The sequence below is a fragment of the Rhinatrema bivittatum genome, chromosome 6 (genome assembly GCF_901001135.1).
Source record: "Rhinatrema bivittatum chromosome 6, aRhiBiv1.1, whole genome shotgun sequence".
Taxonomy (NCBI): Eukaryota; Metazoa; Chordata; class Amphibia; order Gymnophiona; family Rhinatrematidae; genus Rhinatrema; species Rhinatrema bivittatum.
In genome coordinates this window covers 261442311-261465960 of record NC_042620.1, presented here as the reverse complement: position 1 = coordinate 261465960, position 23650 = coordinate 261442311, and the positions used below count along the sequence as shown (strand labels likewise).

The window sequence follows — 23650 nt, the reverse complement described above, 5'->3', positions numbered from 1 at the left end:
ATGAGGCAACACTCCCTGAAACTAACAGGAGGCAGATTTTAAACAAATTTAAGAGAGTATTATTTCTGCCAACACACCCTAAAGCTATGCAACTTGTTGCCAGAAAATATGGTTAAGGCTAGCACTACTAGTAAACTGAGTTTGAGAAACATTTGGAGGAGTTTTTTGGAGGACAGGTCCATAAATGTTTATTAATGAGACAGACTTTGGTTTCTCCGCCTCTAACTTCAAACTTTTTTTATTGGGATTTGCTGGGTATTTCCACATGACCTGGACTGGATACTGGGCTCCGTGAGCCACTGCTCTGTCCCAGCATTGCATGTCTTATGTTCGGATGAAGCTCGTTGGGGACAGCCGCTCAGTGGCTTCCACGTGGACCGCGGAGTTTGAGCTGTGGGTGGGCTGTCCTGCTCACACCACCCTCATATTGGCCCTGGACCTTGCCTCCTCTTTTTGAAGGCTTTAAACCACTCTGTCGAAGTTGGCTTGGTCATCTCCCTGGGGTTTTTTTTAGCTTCACTACTGTTCCGGTTCAGATAAACATACAAAAGTTTATATGGCTTGACAAACACCCAAACCCCCCATTCCTTTCACCCTATTTCTCCTCCATTCTTGCCCTTGCCACTGCATATCACAGGAATGACTGACTGTTAAAGATGTTGATTACCGAGGAGATTTTTTTTTTTTTTTTTTTTACTTATAGAGAAGTTTCTGGCTGGATAAAGGTTGTTAGTTAAAAAATAAAATATGTGACCGGGGAGGGCATGTCCCTTTAAAAAAAAACGACTTTGGCAAGGGAAGGCCTTTCACATTTTGATTCGGGGCAATGGGTTTTAGAGAAACTCTGGGTGCGACTAAGACCGACAGAACATTTTACAAAAATGCTCCCAACCTCTCACACAGCCCCCCACCCTGTGTAACCCCAATTAAAGAGAAAACTACTTGAGAAGAAAGATGCTAACTAACCAATCTGGAAAATGAGAAAGAGAGGGCCCCTATAAGAGTGACTCTTAATAGTCAGTTCTGTTGCAGCTAATTGCAAACCCCATCCTTCCCACTGGAGTGGTAGCGGGGGAGGGGTTCTTCGTGGATCTGCTTCAATCTATCCCTCCTCGTTTTCTTCGCCTGTGGATAGTGAGATGGGCTTCCTGTCTCTTTAAAAGGTCGCTGATGCCCCCCCCCCCCCCCTGCTGTACACTGGTGTGAGGATGCACCAGTCCGGTTTTTTTTTTTTCACTCCCTCCCCAGCTGCTGCCATTGCTCCCCCTCCCTCCCCTGCCGCCGCCGCTCCGCCTCCCGCTGCTGCTGCCGGGGATCCTTACTGCACGGCAGCCTGGCTGAGCTGGGCGCAGGATAAGATGCTCTTCATGCCATGTGCTGGCCCAGCGCTGCAGCCACCGCACAGGCAAGCAGCAGCAGCAGCAGCAGCGTCTGGAGCTGTGGCCGTGGGATCTGGAGAGAGGTGTGGGGACACCCACTGAGGAGGGCACAGCCTGCCCAGCAGAGAGAGAGGAAAAGGGGGGGCTTCCTTCCCCACCCTCACCCCTCTCCCTCTCTACCCGTCTCTTTCAATCCCCCTTCCCCCTTCCTGTGTCCATCTCTCTAAACCCCCCTTCTCCTGTCTTTTTCCATCTTTGTCCCTCCCCTTTCCCTGTATCTTCTCTCTCTCTCTCTCTCTCCCCTTCCCTTCTGTCTCCATCTCTTTCTCCCATTTACCTCTCCTTTTTGCCTCTCCATCTCCCTTCCCTTTCTTCCTATCTTTTCTTCCCTTCTTTCATTCCTCTTCTGTCTCTCTCCCCCCCATCCCCTTCTGCCTCCATCTCTCTGCTCCTCCGGCTCCAGCACTAGTTGGCTTATTTCTGCATTTTTCATCCTTTTGTTCTCCACCGACGGGTTCAGACGGGCATCTCTCCCTCTCTCTCTCTTCCCTCCCCTCCCTCTCTTTCCTGGGCACCTGCGCTTCCTCCTGCAGAGATGGTCAATGTCTGGGTAGCAGGGAGCATCTTCTTCCCGGGACTCTTCCTTCTGTCTAAGAAGTGCCTGAGGCTGGCTCTGGTGCAGTGGGAGGAGGCCGATGCTGTCATTGTCTCAGCCAGGTGAGGAAAATGCAAAGATCAGCAGCAGCATGCAGCATGCATGCAGGAACTCTCTTTTATCAACTCAGGGGAGCACTTGCGCACCCGAGCTGTGCGTGTGTGTCCCCGTGTGCTGTGTGTTATTGTCTGTATCATTCCATGTGTGTAAGCGTGCACCAGCACGGGTCTCTCTATTTATGCTGTATTTGCCTGTGTGCATGCTTGCTTGGGTCGGTACGTATAGATGTGCATCAGTATGTGCGTTTGCCAGTGTGTGTGTGTGTGTGTCAGAATGTGTGTTTGTGTTAATGAGGTCAAATCACTTCAGCCGCCCCCCCTCTCTTCGGTGCTCTGCTGCCGTATCGGTGTGTGTGTGTGTGTGTGTGTGTGTGCCTGCGTGCGTTTGTGTAACTGTCTGTGAGCGTGTGGATAAGCGCAGAGTGTGCACGCCTCTTTGTGTGGCATTATCGGTGTATGTGACCCCCTCCCCAGCCCCTCTTTTGTCCGTGCGTGCGCACTCCCACCCCTGCCCGGTGCCCCCTTGCTCTCGTTTCTGCACGGGAAAGGGCAGGCGGCTGCAGGAAACAATAGAAGGCTGACAAGGCCCGAGGGAGGAGATAACGGCGTGGAGGCGACGGGGGAGGGGGGGCTGCTGAATAAAATCCCGGTGCCAGCGCGCACACCCTCTTGAACGGAAGCGGCTTTGTATCCCGTGCGCGTGGCCTCGGGGGCAGTCTTTGTAAAAATGTGGCGGGCTGGAAGGTGCCGAGGGTCCTTTTCCTGCTGCAGGGCGGTGGGGGGTGGGGGGAGTACCAATGATCGATGTAAAGGCCGTGGCTGAAGCCCCCCCCCTCTCTCTCGCTGCAGCAGGGCTGCTTCAGGGAGAGGACAAAGCGAGATCAGTTGCTGGCTCTTCCTAGAGATACAGTGCCTTGAGGGAGGACAAGACCTCGAGCCTTTCCCCCCCCCCCCCCCCCGGCTGGATTTATCTTGCAAGGGAATGAGGGCAAGGCTTAAGTGGTTAAGATAAGGCCCAGGTGAGACAGCCTTAGATTTAAAGAGGACCGAGGCAATCAACGTCAGACAGATAAAGGCATCCTACACTGAGCATCAGTATATGCCCGTCCTCCACTCCAGTGTAGCACTTGCATGTGAGCCAGACTCGGGGACAGTTGTGCCTTATTGCCTAAAGCCCTAGGCTCTTGGGTATTTAGGAATTATCCCTCTGTGGGAGATGTCTGGGGGCGTGACTGCCCCTTGTCTCCCATCAGTACCCCATCAATCATGCAGCTGCATAGCTGCTTAAGTGACCCAGTTCCAGGAGGAAGACTGTTGGCCAGGCCTGGTTTTTTTTTTTTAACTTGCATCCCAATGCATTGGGGTGTTTGTTGACCCTGCTCAGAGGCACGATTGGATATTTTTCACCCTGTTTTGCGCTCGCTCACTCTTCCCTCCCATCAGTCTTTATGCTTCCTTTCCTACCTGGTCTCCTTTCCTTTGGTCTTCACGCTCCGCTCACCTGCTAGCTGTTGAAGTGAGAAAAGTTGCTGGTGTTAGTCCTGGGCTGAGCTGCGTAGTTCTGAGTAAAGCACACAGCCACGGGCCTCCTCTTCCTGTAAACACATGGGCTTTTTGATTAGAAAAGAGACTTGTGTGTTTAAGCAGGCCCAGAGTTCCACACAGGCAATGGCAGTCGCCTATGGCACCAGATCTTGAAAGTGCCATTCCCAAAGCTCAAAGCACACCGGCAGAGAGCCAGGGGAACCATGCCAGGAACAGAAAGGAAAGTGAGCACGAGGCCTGTGAGCCAGCATGCACTCGCAGGCCCTGAAGCGGTTCACCCCTCTCATGGGTTTCCTTAGCCACGGGAGAAACAGCAAGTTCACAGGCCTGGATTTAGGAATAGGCAACACGGGCACCTGCCTAGGGTACCAGATTTTTGAAGGCACAAAATACCCAGGGCCAAAGGGAAGTGCAACTGTGCCAAGAACGAGCCTGCTCTAGCAATCCGCTTCAGAGGGGCACTCCCGTGGCACTCTGGGACCCTGGAGGGGAGTGGGGATAGAGGGACTTCACCCACAATCTGATCTCAAGGGTCTTTCCCCTCCCCCCCACTCTACAGTTCTGCCTGTGGGCGCCCAAATCTTAAATCTGGCCCTTCAAGTCCATGTGGATGAGAGGGCAGGATCACTAGAGTCTGCGTGCACATGCTAGCTCACAGGCCCTGAAGCAGTTCACCCCTCACAGGCCCCAATTCTGATTTTTTTTTTTTTCCCTTTGCTGCCACAGACCAGAGGAAAGCTGTTGAGGTGAGGGAAGGGAGGACCCAGGAAAGGCAGTGACGGAATGGGAGTGTGCAGAAAGTGAAAGGATATGAGCATAGGTATCCTGGGAGGATCCCCTTGCTCTCCAGAGGGGCAATTTTCCCAGCTGTTTTCTTTTTGGTGCCAAAGTCATAAATCTGGGCCTGTGACTGTACTCTGGCACAGGCCCCCACCACGTTCACCCACCGCTGGGGCCCAGGACCGACTTCTCCGGGTTTAACATCAAGGTGAGGAGAGGCGGCAGCAGCGGGCAAGGAGGGAGCTCTAGTTATGCCCCTGTCCCCGCTTCTACAACGTGAGATGAGTTCTGCAGATACACAGTGCGCCTCAGGACGGGATTGTCAGAAATCTGGAACTGGCCTCAAATTTCCGTCCCTGAACTGGGTCGTTCAGCAGCTCCGCAGCCATGCTGCTGTTTTAAGCTGTGGCAACGCCCCCGGTGACCTTACAACGATGCAGCTGCGCCTCACTCGCTTGGTGCCTGCTGACATCACAACGCAGCTGTGCTGCGCTCAGGGTCACAGAGTGCCACTAGGGTTCCGCAGAAGGGAACTTTGGAGCGGCGATGATGTTAAAAGCTAAGAGCCGGAATCGGAGCCCTAGTTCTGGCCTCTGTTCGCCCCGTCCCTGCTCAGTGCCTCTTCCGTCCTGTGCCATGCCTGTGAGCCGCAAGGACAGGCGAGGCTGGGGAGCTGGTGAATTATTGATGGGACTGCCGTGTGCGTGTGTGTGTGTGTGTGTGTGATGAGGATTTTCACGGCAGTGGCAGGGAACTGTAAATCATCGTCTGATGAATTTTTTATTGAGAAAAGTACTTGTTACTGCCCCTCTCAGTTATAATCTCTGCACCAAGGATTGTAGGGGGTTTGAAGAGCAGCGAATCTGGAGACAGGCTTATAAGGCGCTTACACACCCACACACACACACACACACACATGCAGATGCACAACACAGAGGTATAGAACAGTAAAGAGAGAGAGCATTATAGATTATGGCAGATAAAGGCCAATTGGCCCTTCCCAGTCTGTCCAGTTATTGTAGTCTACACTGCCAAGGATATAGCCCAGCTGCTAGCTGTAGAAGCATGACCATTTCCTTGTCATTTTTTTTGTTGCCTTCCCACCCTAGACAGAGGAACATACAAATTCCCACATAATCCAACACTCAGGCCCTCCCACCCCCATGTCTTACCGCCAGGTTTTGTAATAATGTTAACAAAACTGACAAGGCTGTTACCCAAAACTAGTGAGGATGTTGCCTCTACACCCGACTGCCTCTGTCCCCTTGGCCTTGCCGAATAGTACCCGGTCACGGCCAACCTGCAACCATCAATCTGAGCTGAAGCTCGCCGCTTTCTCCTTGGTTACCCCTGCAGTGCCATTTGCTCCCTGCTTCCCTTCCCCTTGGCCTCTGCTCTGGAGGGAGTGAAGAATGGGTCCATTTGCAACACCCAGACCTTCCAGCCTGGCTCCTACCACTGTTCTCTGTACCTGTCCCAGAGGTGCTTGAATTATGTCACAGAACCGGCTTCCAACACCTCTGCTGCACAGAAAAATGCAGAGCAGGCAAGAAGGCTAGGGAAGCACATTTATAAACCAGCTGTACAGTATGCGCACGCACAAGCACAGGCGCATAGAGATCAACACAAGAGAGACATAAAGAGACGGACGGGTACAGAGAGAGAGAGAGAGGAAGAGATAAAACAGATATAGAAACACACACAGACACACATTGAGGGACAGGCAACCAGAGATACAGAGACTGACATACAGCCCCAGATACACAGGACCTACCTGGAGAGACATGCACAGACCAGAAAGTGTCCCTCTGCACTTAAAACCCTGGGTGGGAACCTTGCTCCATGCAGACTGTTTCCGCCCCCTTTGTCCCTGGGGGTGCTTCAGTTCCGGCGTGCTGTTCCTCACTCCACTTCTGTCTTTCTTTGACAGGTTCGTTTCCTCCATCCAGGCCATCCTGGCCTCCACTGCCGGATACATTGTGTCCACGTCGTGCAGGGACATCATTAATGATCAGTAAGTGCCAACCGTTGCAACCTGTGATACTCATAATGCCATCTACGCCGGCTCTTTTGGATGGGAGGGAAAGGGCTGCACTTTAAGAAACAGACTTTATTTCTTCTGGTAGCTGATGTCAAGTGCCGCGGCACGATTACACAGCTATGGAAGGGGAAAGGGGGAGGGGGGGAAACACATTCTGAGCTTTGTGATCCATTGCCACTCTGCAGCATTCATGTGTCTGCAAATCGTGAAAATGTATTGCACTGAGAGGGGGGACATTCTTAGGAATGCACCCTGCCCTTGACCTGGATTTTTTTTTTTCCCCCCTTGGATGGAAGAATCACTTCAGGCTGGAGTCATCTCTCTCCCCCTCCCCGCCCGCCTTTGCCCCGTAAGACACAGGAACGCACTGGAGCCTCCTGAATATTTAATGTCGATATTGGCACTGTGGCCTCGGGCAGCAGTTTTCCAATATGCTGAAAGATCTTTTCTGAAAAAAGGGGAGAGAGCCCAGTCAGCAAGTCAAAGGAAGAAGAAACCTGCTGAATCTTACTTAAAGTGAGACAGGCTCTTAAGAAAGTCAGTCATGGCTCTACAGCGGTGGTTCCCAACCCTGTCCTGGGGACTCCCCAGCCAGTCGGGTTTTTCAGGATATCCACAAGGAATATGCATGAGAGAAAATTTGCATGTTATGGAGGCAGTGCATGCAAATCTTCTCTCATGCATATTCATTGTGGATATCCTGAAAAACCCGATTGGCTGGGGGGGGGGGGGGGGGTGTCCCCAGGACAGGGTTGGGAACCACTGCTCTACAGAATCCATAGGTGCAATGCACACACCATATGCGCTTTAAGGGCAGGCAGAGAGGTTCCCAGGCTTGAAAATAAATTTAGAAAAATCAGAGGCACTGGATTCCCTAGGTGGGGTGGAGGAAAAGTTGGAAGATAGGTTCCCTTCCAAATGAGTGTTATTCTTCCTTCTGATTTGGCATGCCTATGGTGCCCTCAGTATTTCGTCCGTAATCCTTTTCAGCTTGGGTCACCTTCCTATTTGGAAGAATTCATCTCTATAAAATGATCATTTTATCTAAAGGGGGGGGGGGTGTGGAGTAGAATGGAGTGGAAAGGTGTGCTTAGGGAAATACCTACAGTACCTGCATGTAATCTGCTCTGAAGTGCCAGAGAAAGCAGAATATAAATCAAACAAAAACAAATACATAATTAAAGCAGCAGCAGCAGGCCCAGACCCGGTGAAGCCAGGATTCAAATCCCGTTCAGCCTCCTTGGGTAAAGAACTTCACTCTCCATTTGCCTCAGGCACAAACGTAGGGGGTTGCTTACTAAGCTGCGGTATTTTGAACCTTCCGGAAAAATGGGTTGCAGTAATCTTTACCACAGCTTTGTAAATCCTATGGGATTTTTGCGAAGCGCCATTACAGCCAGGAGCTTCCATCTTCTTAAAGGGCCCTGGCAGAGGAATCTTCCTTGGGGGGGCCTCGAGAGACTTGTTGTCCCACCAACCCATAAGGTGGCTGAAGTGGAAAAAAAAAAAAAAGATGTAGCCAGTTTGAGGCCCTGCCCCAATCCCCTCCGCCTTTTTGTCAAACACCCTCACCCCCTGAGTTTGTTCCCCGACCTCCCCCCTGCCCTTACCGAGTAAGCCTTAGTGGTCCAGTGGGGCCCAGAGCGCTCCTAAAGCTCCAGGCCCGATGCCGCCATTTTCCAAAATGGTGCAGGTTGGCTGATTTTGTATGTTTTGCCCCATCATGTAATAGGGCAAAGGTTGAATCTTGGCCAGCCAGGGCCATTTTGAAAAATGGCGGCCACCAAACATGGAGCCCTTAAAGGCAATGTTCCCTCTAATTCTGAAAGGCTACGTGCACAAACATTTTCTTTTATGCCACTTTTTATAAGCTGACTTCAAATGTGTGGGCTACAAGCCAGTATAATGCAAATAATATCAGGATTTCTTATTTGCACGACCCGTGTGTGCATGCACATGTACACAGCTTACAGGGAATAGCGTTGAGGGTGCTTTGGACCCCACTGGATCACCAGGGTTTGCTCACTAAGGAACAGGGAGGCTCAGGGGTGGGGAAGGTGGGCTAGGGTGGGTAAGCTCTGGGGGAAGGGGGTTTGACAAATAAGGGAAGAGTTTTTTTTTTGGGGGGAGGGGGGGTAGGGCCTGCACCTGGGGTCCCAAACTTGTTAAAATGTTTCTTTTTTACTTCAGCTGCCCCATGGGTCAGTGGGGTGAGACAGGAGGTACCTCAAGACTCTCTGGTGGTTTGCTGTATTTGGGGAGGTGGGATTCCTCAGGTCTCTAGGGCCCCTTAAAGGATGAACCTGAGAGCATTAGGATGCACATTAGCATCTCAGTGCTTCTGGGGAAAGTTAGCTACAGCTCCAGAGTTTTCTGAAAATAACACGGCTTGCTTTTTTCAGGCAAGCCATGTTATTTTATTTGCATTAGATTAGCTAATAATGAGTTGATTTGCATGTATTTGCATGCAGAATAGTTCATTATCATCCTCACATTGCGTTGTTTCCCAGTAGAGGGAATTCCGCCCTGTATTTGAAATACCACACATTATCACTGCATTAAAGCATTCACCGTACGGTAAACGCCTCACCGAGCTTAGTAAATGACCCCCTTAGATTGTAAACTGTCTGAGGACGGGGGGGAATATCTACCGTACCTGAACTGTGATCTGCTTTCAAGTGACAGACCAGTCACAAAAGGCAGAATAGAAATGTAAGTAGAAAATTACGGGCCTGATTTTCAAAACCATTCATGCACGTAAAACAGGATTTCGTGCACGTAATAATAGCATTATAAAATAGCCCGGGGTGGTGGGGGGTCAGTGCACATAATCTCATTTTGCTCATACTTTTACACAAACTGGGGCGAGGCATTCTAAGGGAGGGAGCTAGGACTTGCATGCATACCTTTTTGGTTTTAAAAAGCATGGCCCTTTTAAGTTAACCTGAACAAGTTATGCCTGCTGAAGAGTGGGTGTAGCTTCGCGTGAGTTGATCTGTGCGTGTACCCAAGCCAGTTCCCTGAGCATTCGTGTTCACTTTGCCCCAGTGCGCACAGTTATAAAATTACCATGTTCTTCACAGATTACCTTAAGTGATACTAAAAATAAAGAACTTAAAAACTATAAACGGAACTGTGAGACATATTTCCTTGCTCTTAGGAAACTAACTTTTCCCATGTAGAACAGGTGCCGGGGTCTTTCTGAACCTAAGACAGCATAGTATTGTGCGGTGGTTGCGACGTGTTCAGGTTTGGTGTTGGCATGCTTCAGAGAATATATTGCACTGGACTTGGGAAAAACAGATACTTGTTCCTGTGGAACTAAAATATGTACCGCAGCACCGTATTATATTCTACCAGATCATAACAAAAGCAAAATGCTGCTACACCCAGGTGGATGGGCCTGGATCGCAGTCCGTAAAAGCATAAACAGGCTGGGTACTCTTCAAATATATATATTTGTTTTCTATATGAGAAAATGCAGATTTTGAGTGAAGTGTGGGAGAAGGTTCTTTGCTGTCTCAGATGATCTCTGGATGGGGCGACAGTTTGCACATTTCGACAGTTAAAGCAGGAATGTGGCCTGGACAGTAAAGAATTCTTTGCGTACCTGCAGTTAAGGCGCTACGTTGCTGCTGTATTAAGAGGTGATTGCAGTTCATTGGTGAATACTACACTTGATAACGTTGGTTCACCATTGCCGCCGTATAGAAAGTTCCTGTTACCTTTTTCTATATATGCCAGCAGGGAGGGGAAGTCGGCAGAACTGTGCAGGTTACACCGATTCTCAAAACAGACTTTTAATGCGTTATCAACCTGCTTCGAGAGCGATCCCACAAAACGCGCCCAACTGTTCGGGTGCGCACAAAATGTTTCCTGAAAACGTATGTGCCTGCTGTCGAATTTTATAAAGTATGTGGGGTAAATCTAAACCTTTCCCCTACCTCCATGCTTAGTAGACTCAGGAGTAATGTTGGGAGATATTTCTTTACAGAGAGGGAGGGTGGTGTAGGCGTGGAACGGCCTCCCAGTGGAAGTGGTGGAGACAAAAAAAACAAACAGTATCTGAATTCAAGAAAGCAGGGGAGAAATACAGGGGATCCCTAAGGGAGTGATGGGAATTGTAATGCGAAATTAATTGGCTGGATGGGCCGTACGGTCTTTTTCTGCCGTCTTGTTTCCATGGTTTCTTTACGCCTCCTCTCACTCCAGGTACACTTATGTGTGAACATGGCACGCGTGTGCGAGTTTATCCACGTGTCAGGCGGGCTGTGTTTTAAAAGACCATTTCTGTGCGTAAAACACTGTTTTGCCGCTTATTTATTTATGAACATCTGATATTCTGCCAGAGTTGGTCTCGAGGAGGATTGCAATACATTTAAATGAGCAGAGGCAATAGAACAACGCACAGTCAAATCAGAAGCTGCAATTAATGAAGCTTTGGGATCTAGGATAGGAAATCCCATTTGTGAATGGTTTCAAGACCCGGTTGTGACGCTGTTGTGTATGTAACACAGTCCTTCGTAGAAGGTTCGGGAAGCCGGGTTGAAGATATGGAGCTTTACCTTTTTTTTGTTCCTGAATTTAAGGCAGGCCGGCTCCAGGCGCTGGGTCAGCGATAACTTTGTTCCAAATGTTTGCTGCATTTGCAGCTGAAAGCGCAGAGTCTGCTGCGGGACAATTTGGTAGCAGTCAGCGGAGGAAAGGAAAGAAGAGCCATTTTGGCCGACCAGAGTTCCCTTGAGGTCATGTAAGGGGAAAGAAGATGAGAAAGGAATTCAGGAGCCTGTTTATTCAAAAGTTGGAAGACAAAGCAGCGAGGTTTACATTTTACCTTGTTTTCTATGGGGAGCCAGTGAAGCTGCTGTAGGATAGGCTTGATATGATCAGTTGCTTTCGCACCTACCAAAAGACTCACAGCAAGTACTTTGCAGGAGCTGGAGGTGCGTCCAACTGCATTGAGAGATGCCTTTGTATAAGGCATTGCAGTCATCGATTCCTTGGAAAATTACCCCCATAATGCAGCTGTATTCAATAGACAGCCTTAGTCTCTCGCTGTGGAGATGGCCCTTTAGGTACAGAGCCTGAAGCTGTACATGCAGCTTTCCAAACGTTTTGTGCAAGGTAGAGGTAACTGAGAATTCATCTCTGAGAGAGATGCAATTTAAGATTTGGGCATACAAAGCCAGGATTAGCACCTCTGAGAGATGTTTTGAAAAGTGAGTGGCAGAGGGTCCATTTGTAAGCTGCTTCTGGACTTGTAAAATGATTGTTCCCTTCTGGGATAATACGTTGCTGTGCTTGGGAAAAATTACTGATAGAGATGTGCCGTTCTTTTGTTTTCACCGGGCTCCTTTCCTCTGACTCCTTTGTATTTCCGGCTTTAGCTGGAACTAGAGCTGGGAAATGGCACCATGAGCCTTTATTTGCACGTATCTGGGGATATTTGTTCCCTGTTTTATGTCTCCCTCTCCCCCAAAATACCTAGTCTGGTCATTACAGTTCTAGAATTGGGCGGGGGGGGGGGGGGCAGGCATTGGGTCTCCTGCTGGAAGCCTGCAATCATGGGGCCTGAATCCGGCCACCAGGTCACCATGACCCTGCTCCCCCTCTGCAGCATCCCGAGCCCTGGCAGACCCAGGGAGCAGCAGATCAGACTCAGGCAATGCATACAACTTACCAGCTGAGCCACTGAGCTGGCCTGGGATGTGCTGTCAATTTCAAATGACATGAAAACATCAACAATATTTGTTAACCCATTTTGTGACGTTTCCCACCCAAACTGACCCAAGGAATCTAATGAAATATCATTTATGTCATTTTGGCCAGCACTAAAGTGTTTCAGAGAATGAATTACCCTAAGTACACACTTTGTAGAAAGGATGCGTAAAAATATCGCACATGCTAAAATGAAATAATATAAATAAGAAAATGAAATGATACGAAAAACATAAAGACTCCAATGCATCACCCTCCTAATCACATTATTGCCCTTCATAAACACATACACACACTCATTTTTTGTAAAATGTCCGAGGAATTGTTTTTAAATAATGTGTACCTGCCTCTGAATGCACATCCTCTTTGCACTAAGAGTTTTTGGAGTATTAGAGATAAGGTTACACCCCAGGATAGCACATGCTGATACTATCCTCCTCCCCCTCCCCCCCCCCCGCTCATTCTGATTCTGTTATTTTGACACAATAATTAGGTAGGATTACATTTTATTGGGCGCACTTTTATGGTTCCTACACACATGCACACACACTTTCTCACTCTCTCTGTCATACACACACACACACACTTTTTCTCACTCACACTCACACAAACGCATACTTTCTCTCTCTCTGTCTCTCACACTCTCTCTCTCATGCTCTTAACTAGATGGGAAAGGTGCTATAATCCCCTGAAAGCACAAACTAGGAAGGTAGTGTGCAGAGAGAAGTAACCAATTCAAAAAAGTCCTAGTGTTGTCCTAGTGTTGAATTCCTTTCTTAACTGGCACTTTCAGAAAAGAAAGGGAGAAGGGGGAAAAGGAGAGACAGAGAGGCTGAAATGGAGGTGCCTTCCTCCGGAGACCAGAGTTTTGGGATCATGCTGCTGCTGCTGCTATGAAGGCATCAGGAAGGGGACAAAGGCCAGACGGATGGAGGCAGGGAGAGACCTTATCAGCCTGGAGTGCCACCTGTCTCCACACTTCTCTCAGCGCATCCTGCTTCTGGTGTCATTCAGGCTGCAGCTCGTTCCCACATCTCCCCCTCACAAACACACTCTTACACCTCCCTAACACAATGTGCTTACCACATATCCTGTGTCCACAGAGATCAAGGTTACATAGTCCCCCAAATAGAGGCAAAGGGGGTGGGGATTATAAAAGTACTACAGTGTAGTACCCGGCTCTGAATTCTCTGACATTGTGTAAAAGGAGATTACACGCTCCCCCATGTGACTGATTCTGCCAGGCAGACACCCCAGGCTGCTAAGTACAGCTGTGTGAACATCTGGCTCTCAAATTTCATTAATTTAAGCATGTCAGGTAAGCCAGGATGTGACGCATCCTGTAATGAAACATCTTGTGCATTGCCAAGCGCGTGATCCCTCCACAGTCACCAGTTATCCTCCGACCTTCAGCAAGTCTCCTTTAAACTCAATACATACTCTCTTATCTCTTTCTTTGAAGATTTCCCTTTCCCTCCGCCTCTCTTTGTCTGCTCTGCTCCAGTGTGCGCCGGCTAATAAACTCTGCTTTCTGTGCTCCATGGAGTTGGTTGCACTGACATCCAAATGCAGTTTTTATGGTTAAATATATTTTTGGGTACGTACACTCTGCTGCACCCGGCTCCATAGATAACAAAGGTCAAAGGATCAAAATCTCTCCCACCCCAAAACCAACCGCCCCAAAACACAATGCAGAGAGAAGAGCAAAGTACAAAGAAGACCATAGTGTCCCGGGTGACCTTCTTCCAGTGTTGCATCAATATGAAGTCAAGTCATTCAAAATTAAACTCCTCGCGTGAGGAGATAAATGTTGCAGATATAAATCCCACGCTTGCAAGAAACCACGGTGTTTTCTCTGGAAAATCCAGTTGCTCCACGTTTTTCTTCAGCGGACAAATGTGAAAGAGCACAATCCGCAGTTGACCAATAGAAAGAGGATCCCCTGAAGTCCATTTTTGTAGAATACACTTTTTATGCCACTGAAAACACCTTCCGGCATCACATTTTCGAATAGCCCGATGAATACGCGTATGAGCGGAAATCACCAAACAAAAACTCTTTCACATTGAGAGCAAACAACATGCCCGTTACCCCCCATATACCCAATGCTGCACATCTCTCCAGTAGGCTTGAATATAGTCACACAAACGCAGTTTTAAAGAAAGGCAAGGGCAGATAGAATTCGTGACACAGGGGATTAGGGACAGAAAGGCATCCCGTATCTACTGCCCCCTTTTATATATGCTCTCAGTTATGGCAGAGTAGCATTGGAATGCAGCACTTGGGATGTGCTCACATCAGCAAATGACTGTCCTACTGTGCATGAGAGATAGACCCCCCACACACACACAGACAGACAGACTCATAACTGGAAAACTGGGACACTGCTTTCCTTTTTATAGCATCACCCTCCCATTGTTCCCTTCTTTCAGGCTGGTGCTAGCACAAGCAGGGAACACACAGCTGGGAGCAAGCCACAAAGGGTCAGTGTGTGAGAGACCAGAAAGTCCTTTTAAAGGTACAGCCTAATGGTGTATGGCTCACGGAAAGCCCTCTGTGTGTTGTGGGGCCAGGGATGTTAAGGCTGCAGTAGCAGAGGATGATGCAGGGCAAGGTTAAGGTGCATTAGCAAAGCTGTGTACAGTCTCAGTATTAGAACAGGAAGGGTGGTGCCTTGTAAGCCCTCTGGTATGACTTTTCTGTTGACCCTCTCCTGAGATGTATTATGCAAAATAAGAAAGCTGTATTTATTTTCTCATATTTGATCTCTCATCTTCCATCCCTAGAGCTTCAAGGCCAGTTACATACAAATCAGAAAAGCTTAATTCAATATAAGAATATGAGAGCACAAAAAAATGCCAGGCTTGGTCAGATTAATGGTCCATCGAGGGAGGCCAGCATCCTGCCTCTGACAGTGGCCAATCCAGGTCACATGGAAGAACCCGGAAGTTCCCTTCCCAGAGGTAGGAAATGACAATCCCCATGCCTATTAATTGTAAATGGACCAATCCTTCAAAAACTTGCCCAAAATTTTTTTAGACTCAGATGTGCTATTAAATTTGACCACATCCTCCCGCAACAAATTCCACAGCTTAATTGTGCATTGGCTAAAAAGAAAAATAGTTTTTAAAAATAGTTTTAAATCTGCTTGCTACCAGTTAGTTTCATAGAGCTATCCCCTAGTCCTAGTACAATATGAAAGCATAAATAACTGTTCCCTATTAACCTGTTCCACTAATGTGTAAGCCCTGGGCTGGTATGTCCCTGACAGAAGTTCCAGAAACCCATATCTCAAACACTTTTATTGCTGGTACACTTCCCATTATAATCCAATATGTTATTAACCAGGAGTCCCTGAGTGGAAGGAAGACAAATCTAAGCATTGCTTGCCACTTAAGTCCTGGTTAAGAGTTTCTGTCTACAGCACTGATGAGTGCTTAAGTCACTTTGCAGTAAAAAGCATGCTGGAAGCTGAGCTGGTTTCCAACAATACTTCTACTGAAGCTATGTGAAATGATGAGATAATCTTTACTACGGTTCTAGATGTTACTATCAAGTTCTTTAATACATTTGTGACCTCTTCAGTTCTTTAACTTATTAATGGATGTAAAAGCCAATTATCCAAATTCTTGACCTTTGCCCTTCCTCTCTTTTCCCGTGGTAAGGGGCAGTTGTAAACTTCCCTCCCATGAAATTGGAAAGTTAAATGTTCAGTCAGTCACAGGTATCTCCTACCTCTCCAGTAGACTTCTGTCACATTTCTTTCTCCTCATAGTATCAGATAGATACTTGTTGTACTTCTCTTCTCCCATTATCTTCAACAAATGCATGTCAGCCCTTATGGGAGTCTGCCCAGCCTCCTTTCTCCCCTGTCTCCTCTCCTCTGGATGGTTGTAAATCATCCCTCCTCTGGACCTAGATGATCCCAGGTTCTTTCTCAGCGAAGGGATCGCTTCCTTTTATATGTCAAAAGAAAAGACTGAGCTCCTGGTTAAGCAGAATCCAAAAAAAAACCAACATAAAAAGTCTTTTTACAGAAAAGAGGGAAAAAAAACCACATGGTCCAGGAGGGTGGAAAAAACTCCCAGCTCAGAAAACCAAGTGTTATTGCTCTCTGACTTTACATTGTCTCCAGGTCTCACTCCAGAGACCTTATCCCTCAAAAAAATCAAAATCGGGGGCAGTGAACAACATGCTGCCACAGCTAGGGAAACTGAAACCTTTCACTCAGTAAAGTGATGGTCATAGTTTATACACTAGGGGAGCTCACCATTTGCCTTCTCCCACATGATGGTGTTACAATCCTGCTCACAGAGCCCATCCCGCCAGCAGGCCTTTACTTACCCCAGGCCGGCCCGGCGCTACCACGTCCTTTCCTGTGGGCTGGGCCGCTCCTGGACCGGGCTGCAGCCGTTTCTCTTCTGCCGCGGCTTGGTGCCGCCGCCGGGACTCTGCTTCCTTGTGGCCTGCAGGCCGCCAAAGTTCATCTTTGATGCGGCCCTGAAGCCGCCGCTGCAGACTCTTCTCCGCGGCGGGGAGGAGGACGCCGCCGGGACCCTTTCAAGCGGCCGGAGGCCGCTGCTGCCGCTGTTTATGTCTTCGCGACCTGGTCCGCCATCGGGACGCCTCGCTCTGCTACTGTCTCCATTCTGCGGCCTGGAGGCCGCTCCCGACGCCTGCCTGTTCCTGCTGTTCTTGGCCCGGAGGCCGCTGCTGTCCATGGTCCTGCTCCATTCTCTGGGCCCTCCTCTAGGTGCCAGCGCGCACCTCTTCACTGCTTTTAAAGTGCCAGCGGCGGGAAAAGCCTGCGGCCCCACCAGAAGCCAGTCTCTTTCAGCTTCCTGCTTCAGCCCTATAAAAGGGCTCAGTTCCTGTTCCTCAGGGCCTTCAAATCCGGGTCCCATGGTCGTCCATGTTCTTCCTCGCCGGTTCAAAGTCCTCTGTGGTCTTCACTTGTCTAGATGCTCTTCGTTCCGTGTTCCTGGTCTCCTTGTCCTGATGTTCCTGGTTTTGTTCTCCGTCGGAGCTCATTTGTTGCCTGTTCCAAGTCCTGATGTTCCAGATGTCCTGATGTTTCGTTCCTGAAAGTCCTGATGTTCCATGTCCTGATGTTCCGTGTTACTGATGCCCTGGTCCTGATGTCTTCGTCTTCGCCTCTGCAACCAGTTCCCAGATTCCTTGCGTCCACCTTTCCTGGCGTGCCACCGTCGTGGTCCGTGACCAGCCCATGGGGGGCTGTGTAGGGCGCTTTGTGGTACAAGCCTTTTTCTCGTCTGCAGCACAAGCCTCCAAGAGACTTCTGTTTTTAATGCTTTGCTTCTGAGAATCCTGAGTCTTGAAGCCTGAATCTTGAATCCTGTCCCGGTCTTTGGAGTCCTTTGTGCCTGCTTCCATCCATGCCTAAGACTCTGCCAGAACCTGCTCCTCTTCAGCGTTGTCTGCGACCAGCCACAGGCGGCTGTGTAGGGCGTACCCCAGTGCAGGCTTCTACTGAATCTTCGCCATGTTCCAGTCTCAAGTTCACTTCATTGCCTGGAGTCTGCTTCACGTTCAGTGTGGTCCACGACCAGCCATGGGTGGCTGTGTAGGACGCGCTGCAATGCAATTCTCACCCAGTACTTTCGTCTGAATCCTGAATCCTTGCCTGAGACCTTCTGAGTAACCTGAATCCTTGTCAGTCTCCTGAGTATCCAAGTCTTCATCTGAGTCTCCTGAGTAAGCCTTCGTCTGAGTCTTTCGAATAACCTGAGTCTTTGTCAGAGTCTTCCTAGTTCCTGAGTTCCTGTCTTGTGGTGTTCCTGCCCTCAGCCTCCATCTGGCCTCAAGCACTCATCGTTCCCAAGCAGCGGGTCTGAAAGGGCTTCCGAGTGGCCGGAGGGCTACTCTTGGGACCAGCATTGCGTTGCTGGATCACACTGTTGCGTGTAGGTCCAGCGGAGGGCTGATCCTGCCTTGTTCCTGCTCTGAAGTTCCTTGCCTTGGTTCCAGTTCTGCTTTGTTCTTGCTCTGCCCGTGCTTGCATGCTCTCACCTCCCACGGTGTGCCTTGGGGCTCCTCCCTGAGTCACGCTGTGGTCCAGGGGCTCACGCTCTCCCATTGGCTAGCGACCGCGCCTCCATGCTCTCAACATCAGCCGAAGGCCGTGCTCACAACAGGTGGAGATAACATGGTTATTCTGTTTCCTCCCCACAAAGAAGTGGTTTAATCCTAACCTATTAGAGAACCAAAAGGAGCTCTACATATAGAAATATAGAAACATGACAGCAGAAAAAGACCATTACCTTTTCAGTAGTATTACCTGTTCATGGAAAGGGGAAGGAAAGGCTCTGCCATATAGATAACTTCAACGTCTTGCTCAAAATATGGTACAAAGCAAGTGGTTTTGGTTACATTGGTGGCTGGGGCCATGTATGGAGCCATGTTACCCCCAAGCAATACAGGAATTGGGAGAAGAAAACAACAAAATCAATCAGCTCAAAATAGCAGAAAAGATGACTAGGAAGAGCAGGAATCCTAAGGAGAAAAGTTGGAAAGCTATGAGCACAAATGCTCGTAGTCTGGGCAATAAAATCCCAGACCTGCAGGCCTTAATGGTGGAGGCGGACTTGGACATAGTTGCTGTTACAGAGACCTGGTTCACTGAGTCTTGGGATTGGGATATGGCCATATACTGCCTATATCTTGATAAGGAAGGTCAGAGAGGCAGAAAAAGGGGAGGAGTAGCTCTTTATGTCAAAAACAATATCCAAGCAACTGAATTGCAAGGGACATGTGGTAGGGAAGAAGCATTATAGATAGTCCTAAAAAAAGATGATGATGCATCCATCTATATTAGTGAGGTCTACAGGCCCTTGACTCAAACAGGAGAACTGGACAGAGATCTGGTTAAAGACATCCAAAAGGTAGGAAAAAAGGGAGAAGTGTTGCTTTTTGTAGATTTTAATTTGCCGGATGTAGACTGGAGAATCCCTTCTGCGGAATCTACCAGAAGTAAAGAGATAGTGGATGCCCTGCAAGGGGCTGTGTTCAAACAAATGGTAATGGAACCCACAAGGGAAGATGTGATACTCGTCTTAGTTCTCATTAACGGGGATAATGTCTCTAATGTCCGGGTTGGTGCTCACCTCAGCACCAGTGATCATCAAACGATATGGTTTTATATCACAAATAAGATACAGAAAAGTCACATGAAGACCCAAGTTTTGAATTTCAAAAATACGGACTTTGTCGAAGTGGGGACGTACCTGGACTTAGAACTAGAAGACTGGGAGAAAATGAGAGAGGTGGAACAGTGGGCCAAACTAAAAGGAGCAATTACAAAGGCAACTAATCTATATGTTAGAAAAGAAGACAAAAGCAAGAGAAATAAGAAACTGATCTGGTTCTCAAAGGAGGTGGCTGATAAAATAAAGGCAAAAGGAACAGCTTTCAAGAAGTATAAAGGATCCCAGAAAGAGGAACATAGGGAAGAATATCTGGTGAATCTGAGGGAGATGAAGAAAGAAATTAAGAAAGCAAAAGGTCAGGCGAAAGAAAGGATTGCCAAAGAGGTAAAGCGAGGTGACAAAACATTTTTCAGATACATCAGAGAAAGGAGTTAAAAGTCCGAAATGATATTGTGAATTTGAAAGGTTACAAAAATAAATGTGTGGAGAAATATTTAACAAATTCTTCATTTCGGTATTCACTAAAGAAGACCCTGGAGAAAGACTGTAGATGGGGTGTAGTAGATGAAACTCCATTTACAGAAGAGAATGTATGGGAAGAGCTAGGAAAACTAAAAGTGGACAAGACCAGATGAGGGAGTTCAGAGAGGTTTTGGCGGTAGGGTTGCCAACTGGCTCCAGATTTTCAGGACAGGTTGATCCAGTTCTGGTTTTATCCCATTGCATGTTGGGACTTATTCTGATTTCCTTATTGCATTCCCTAAGAAAAGCAAGACTATAAATACCTGCATGCAGGGGAGTAAAACCAGGACTGGATCAATCTGTCCTGAAAATCTGGAGCCATTTGGCAACCCTAACTGGCGGGTCTGCAGAAAGAGCTGATCAGTGGATCCCTAGAAATGGGAGTGGTGCTGCGAGATTAGAGAAGAGCAGTGGTGCTCCATAGTTATCCATCTAAATGACTTTCCTGGCTATATTCAGCCTTTATCCAGCTAAATTCTAGCCAGTTAATAAGTTAGAAGGCTAGAATTCAGCTGGCTAAGTTAGGGGCGATCCAGGGGCGTAACGGGAGAAGTTGAGTTAACCGGCTAAGTTAACTGGCTAACTCCAATATTCAGAGTTAGCTGGATGACCTAAGTCGGCTAAGTCTGATCGAGTCAAAGAGCTGTCCAAAAGTTAGCCAGCTATAGCTAGCCGACTAACTAATTAAGATAGCCAGCTATATTCAGTAGTGTGGATGCACTGTTGAATATGCCTCTAGTTAGCCGGATAAGTTTGCTATCTGTACTGTGTCTGAATATAGACCTCCTTAACTTCTATGAAATCCCCTCTCAGTCATCTTTTCCCCAAGCAGGGGGGGGGGGGAGCAAAGTTACCTCTGCTACTCCCCCATTCCACCCCACTGCTTACTTCCTCGTAAGTGGGTCTTTATGGCAGTGGCATTAATTCTGGCAACATTCTGTTTCTTCTGTCTTTTCATTGCCCTGGCCCTGGCTGTCGCTCACCCTTATGGCAGCTAATCTTATTCAAGTGCTAATCTCTCAGACTGCTATTGAGCAATTAGGTGAACAGGTTTGCAACCCTGCCAGGCATTCCTGGACTTTTAAGGTGTGGAAAGGAGGGGAGATAACCTGCCAAAAGTAAACAGAAACACTTTCATGGTCTCAAATCTTTACAGAACCAGCCTAAGGACAGTGTTGTTTCCCTGTTCGTACACATTTTTAAAGGTACAAAGAGTCATGGACTGGCTGTGATTCCAGTGCCTTCTGATCCTTTAAGGGTTAATTCAGATGTGACATGATCCTGCTGCTAAGGGAGGGGGCCTGAGACAAATGTGAGGGGTGCACAAGCCCTTGGACTCCAGCCTCCTCCTAGTTCTGCCCCTGCTGCACAGAAGTAACTGAAAGGCAATTTTTAATGTCATTTACTGGGGTCGAAAGTTCTGGCTGAAAACTGCCCTCCTCAAACTTGGCTCGAAGTGTGCACGGCTTCCATCAGCCCTGGATTTAGGCATAGGCAATATAAGAAACTGCTTCCAGCGCCAGAGCATTGTCACTGCTGCTATACTTTCACCAGGGCCTGCCTTCCAGCCGCTTACCTGAAATGGCTCTGTCTCAATCCTGCGGCAGTGGCAGCAGCAGAAACCTAATAGAAATTCAATGCAGGTCCTGCAGCCCGTGGCCTGCACACTCAAGGCCCTGTTTTGGACGCGCTAATGTTCTTACTGCATCGGGTGCTAGTCTAGCACATCCAAATCATGCGTCCAACCACGTGTAAACCTGGTGCGCTAGGCTGGGTGCACTTTATTGCATTGGACCCATAGTTAGACATGGGAGGAGAGGGGTGCAGGGTATGAACTAAATAGGGAATTTTGCAGGCTGAACTGAAATTCAGTGCACAGTTTCTTAATGCCCAAGCTGAATTTTTTTAAATTCTCAATACAGTAAGCTAATGGTTTGCTAATGCATCAGGAGTTAAAGAAATGCACACAGACTAAATACTGTGGGTCCATAAAGGCTAGAGGATGGGAATGAAGAAAAGTATGCAGGGGGGTAACTTTCTGGTGCGATGGTTACTACCCTTAGCAGAAGGCTTGGGGATTACTACCCTTAACCAATAAGCCTTGATGCTTTTAATGCAACTGCAACATTGCTCCCCACTTTGACGGCAAGGGAAAAGGAGAATTGGATTCAGACAACAACCAAGAGGGCCCTGATTTTTACAGTCTGGGGTACTAATACACAGACATAAGGGAAAAGCACAGGACTTACAAGCAGCTAAATTGAAATTGTAACTTGTGAGAGCTTTTTAGTCTGCTTTCAAGGGCCAGCCATTAATTCAGATCAGACTCTTCCTGCTCAGCCAGTGTTTGTGGGGGTGGGACTGCTTTCTAGCTAAACTGCTTTTGGCAGCAGATTCAGTGTATTGCAGGATCATTCAGGTCCTCAGTCTGATTTGAGCTTGAAGGAGGCAGCCGGAAGCACAAACTCTTGGGGAGAGATAAGGAAAAGCTTAAATTAGTAGCCAACTCTGCAGGAGGGTCTGTTCAAAATCAATAGCAGATAATGTCCAGTGAACAACCCTGGCCACGTGTTAACTGTTTCACTCCCTCCCACCCTGCCCCTCTACCCACCCACCCCTAGGTTTGTTTTTCTGATATGGTCTGCCTGAAAACATAATTGGCAACTAGATAAATTAGTAATTTGGTAATTCCTTAGGTGTTATCCATCAAATACATTTACCAAAATGAGGACTATCCAATGTAACTATTGTGGAGCCTTTATTCTGAGGGAAATCATCTGGAAACTAAGGGCTTGCCCCATTTGCTCAGAACTCTCTTCCTTGAAAAAGGAGTTGGCGCAAGTTAAAGCTGAATTAGCTTCAATGAAGAAAGTCTCACCCACTCTACATTATTCAGGAATTAATTCCCCATTACCACAGAAAAACCTAAAGTCAAGGAAAAAGAGATTTACAGTGGACTCAGGTAGGATAAGACCTGTGACCCACAGACACCCATTCTTGACAGCTGTGCAGCACACAAGTCTACCCCATCACTCACACAGGGCATTAAGGAACTCAAAAAACAACAGGATTACAGTGGGCTCTGGTAGACTTAGACCTGTGATGCGGAGACACATGCTGTATCAAGTGCAACAAGTACAAAACGCCTTCTCTGTATTAAATACTGAAGAAGTTCTTGAGAAAAAGATTGAAGTCTGAAAAGAGCGAAGAAACCCAATGCATACAGAAATTCCAGTTCAGTAAACAAAGGAAAAAGTTCATTGTGCTGGATGAATCTGACATCAGAGGCACTAATCTTGCGAAGGGAAAGGGTGAAGTGGATAACAAAACTCAACTAAAGTCACAAAAGGAGTCCAGGAACAAGAGTAACCTGAATGATGAAATCTGGAAAGCCATGTGCACAAATGCTCGTAGTTTGGGCAATAAAATCCCAGATCTGCAAGCCCTAATGGAGGAGACAGACTTGGATGTTGTTGCTGTCACAGAGACATGGTTCACGGAATTGCATGATTGGGATACAGCAATACCGGGCTATAACTTGTTAAGGAAGGACAGAGAGGATAGGAAAGGGGGAGGAGTGGCTCTTTATATCAGAAACAATATCCAAGCATCTGAGCTGCAAGGAAGATGGGGCAATGAAGAAGCTTTAAGGGCCAATCTAAAAAAAGATGGGGCATCCATTTTTATTGGAGTGGTTTACAGGCCTCCAAACCAAAAGGAAGAGCTGGACAAAGATCTGGTTGAAGACATCCAAAAGATGGGAAAGAAGGGAGAAGTGGTGATCG

The 23650-nt window shown here is 47.9% G+C and overlaps 1 protein-coding gene across 1 annotated transcript in view; it reads left to right on the top strand.

The window, feature by feature from the left end:
• Nucleotides 1-1913: 1913 nt before the first annotated feature.
• The window catches only part of TLCD3B (TLC domain containing 3B), a 78061-nt gene continuing 56324 nt past the window's right edge, over nucleotides 1914-23650 (top strand). The window contains exons 1-2 of the mRNA XM_029604944.1: nucleotides 1914-2096; nucleotides 6349-6432. Of these exons, the coding sequence (XP_029460804.1) occupies nucleotides 1975-2096; nucleotides 6349-6432 (206 nt within the window). The 5' untranslated portion in view covers nucleotides 1914-1974. The remainder of the gene's footprint in view (nucleotides 2097-6348; nucleotides 6433-23650) is intronic.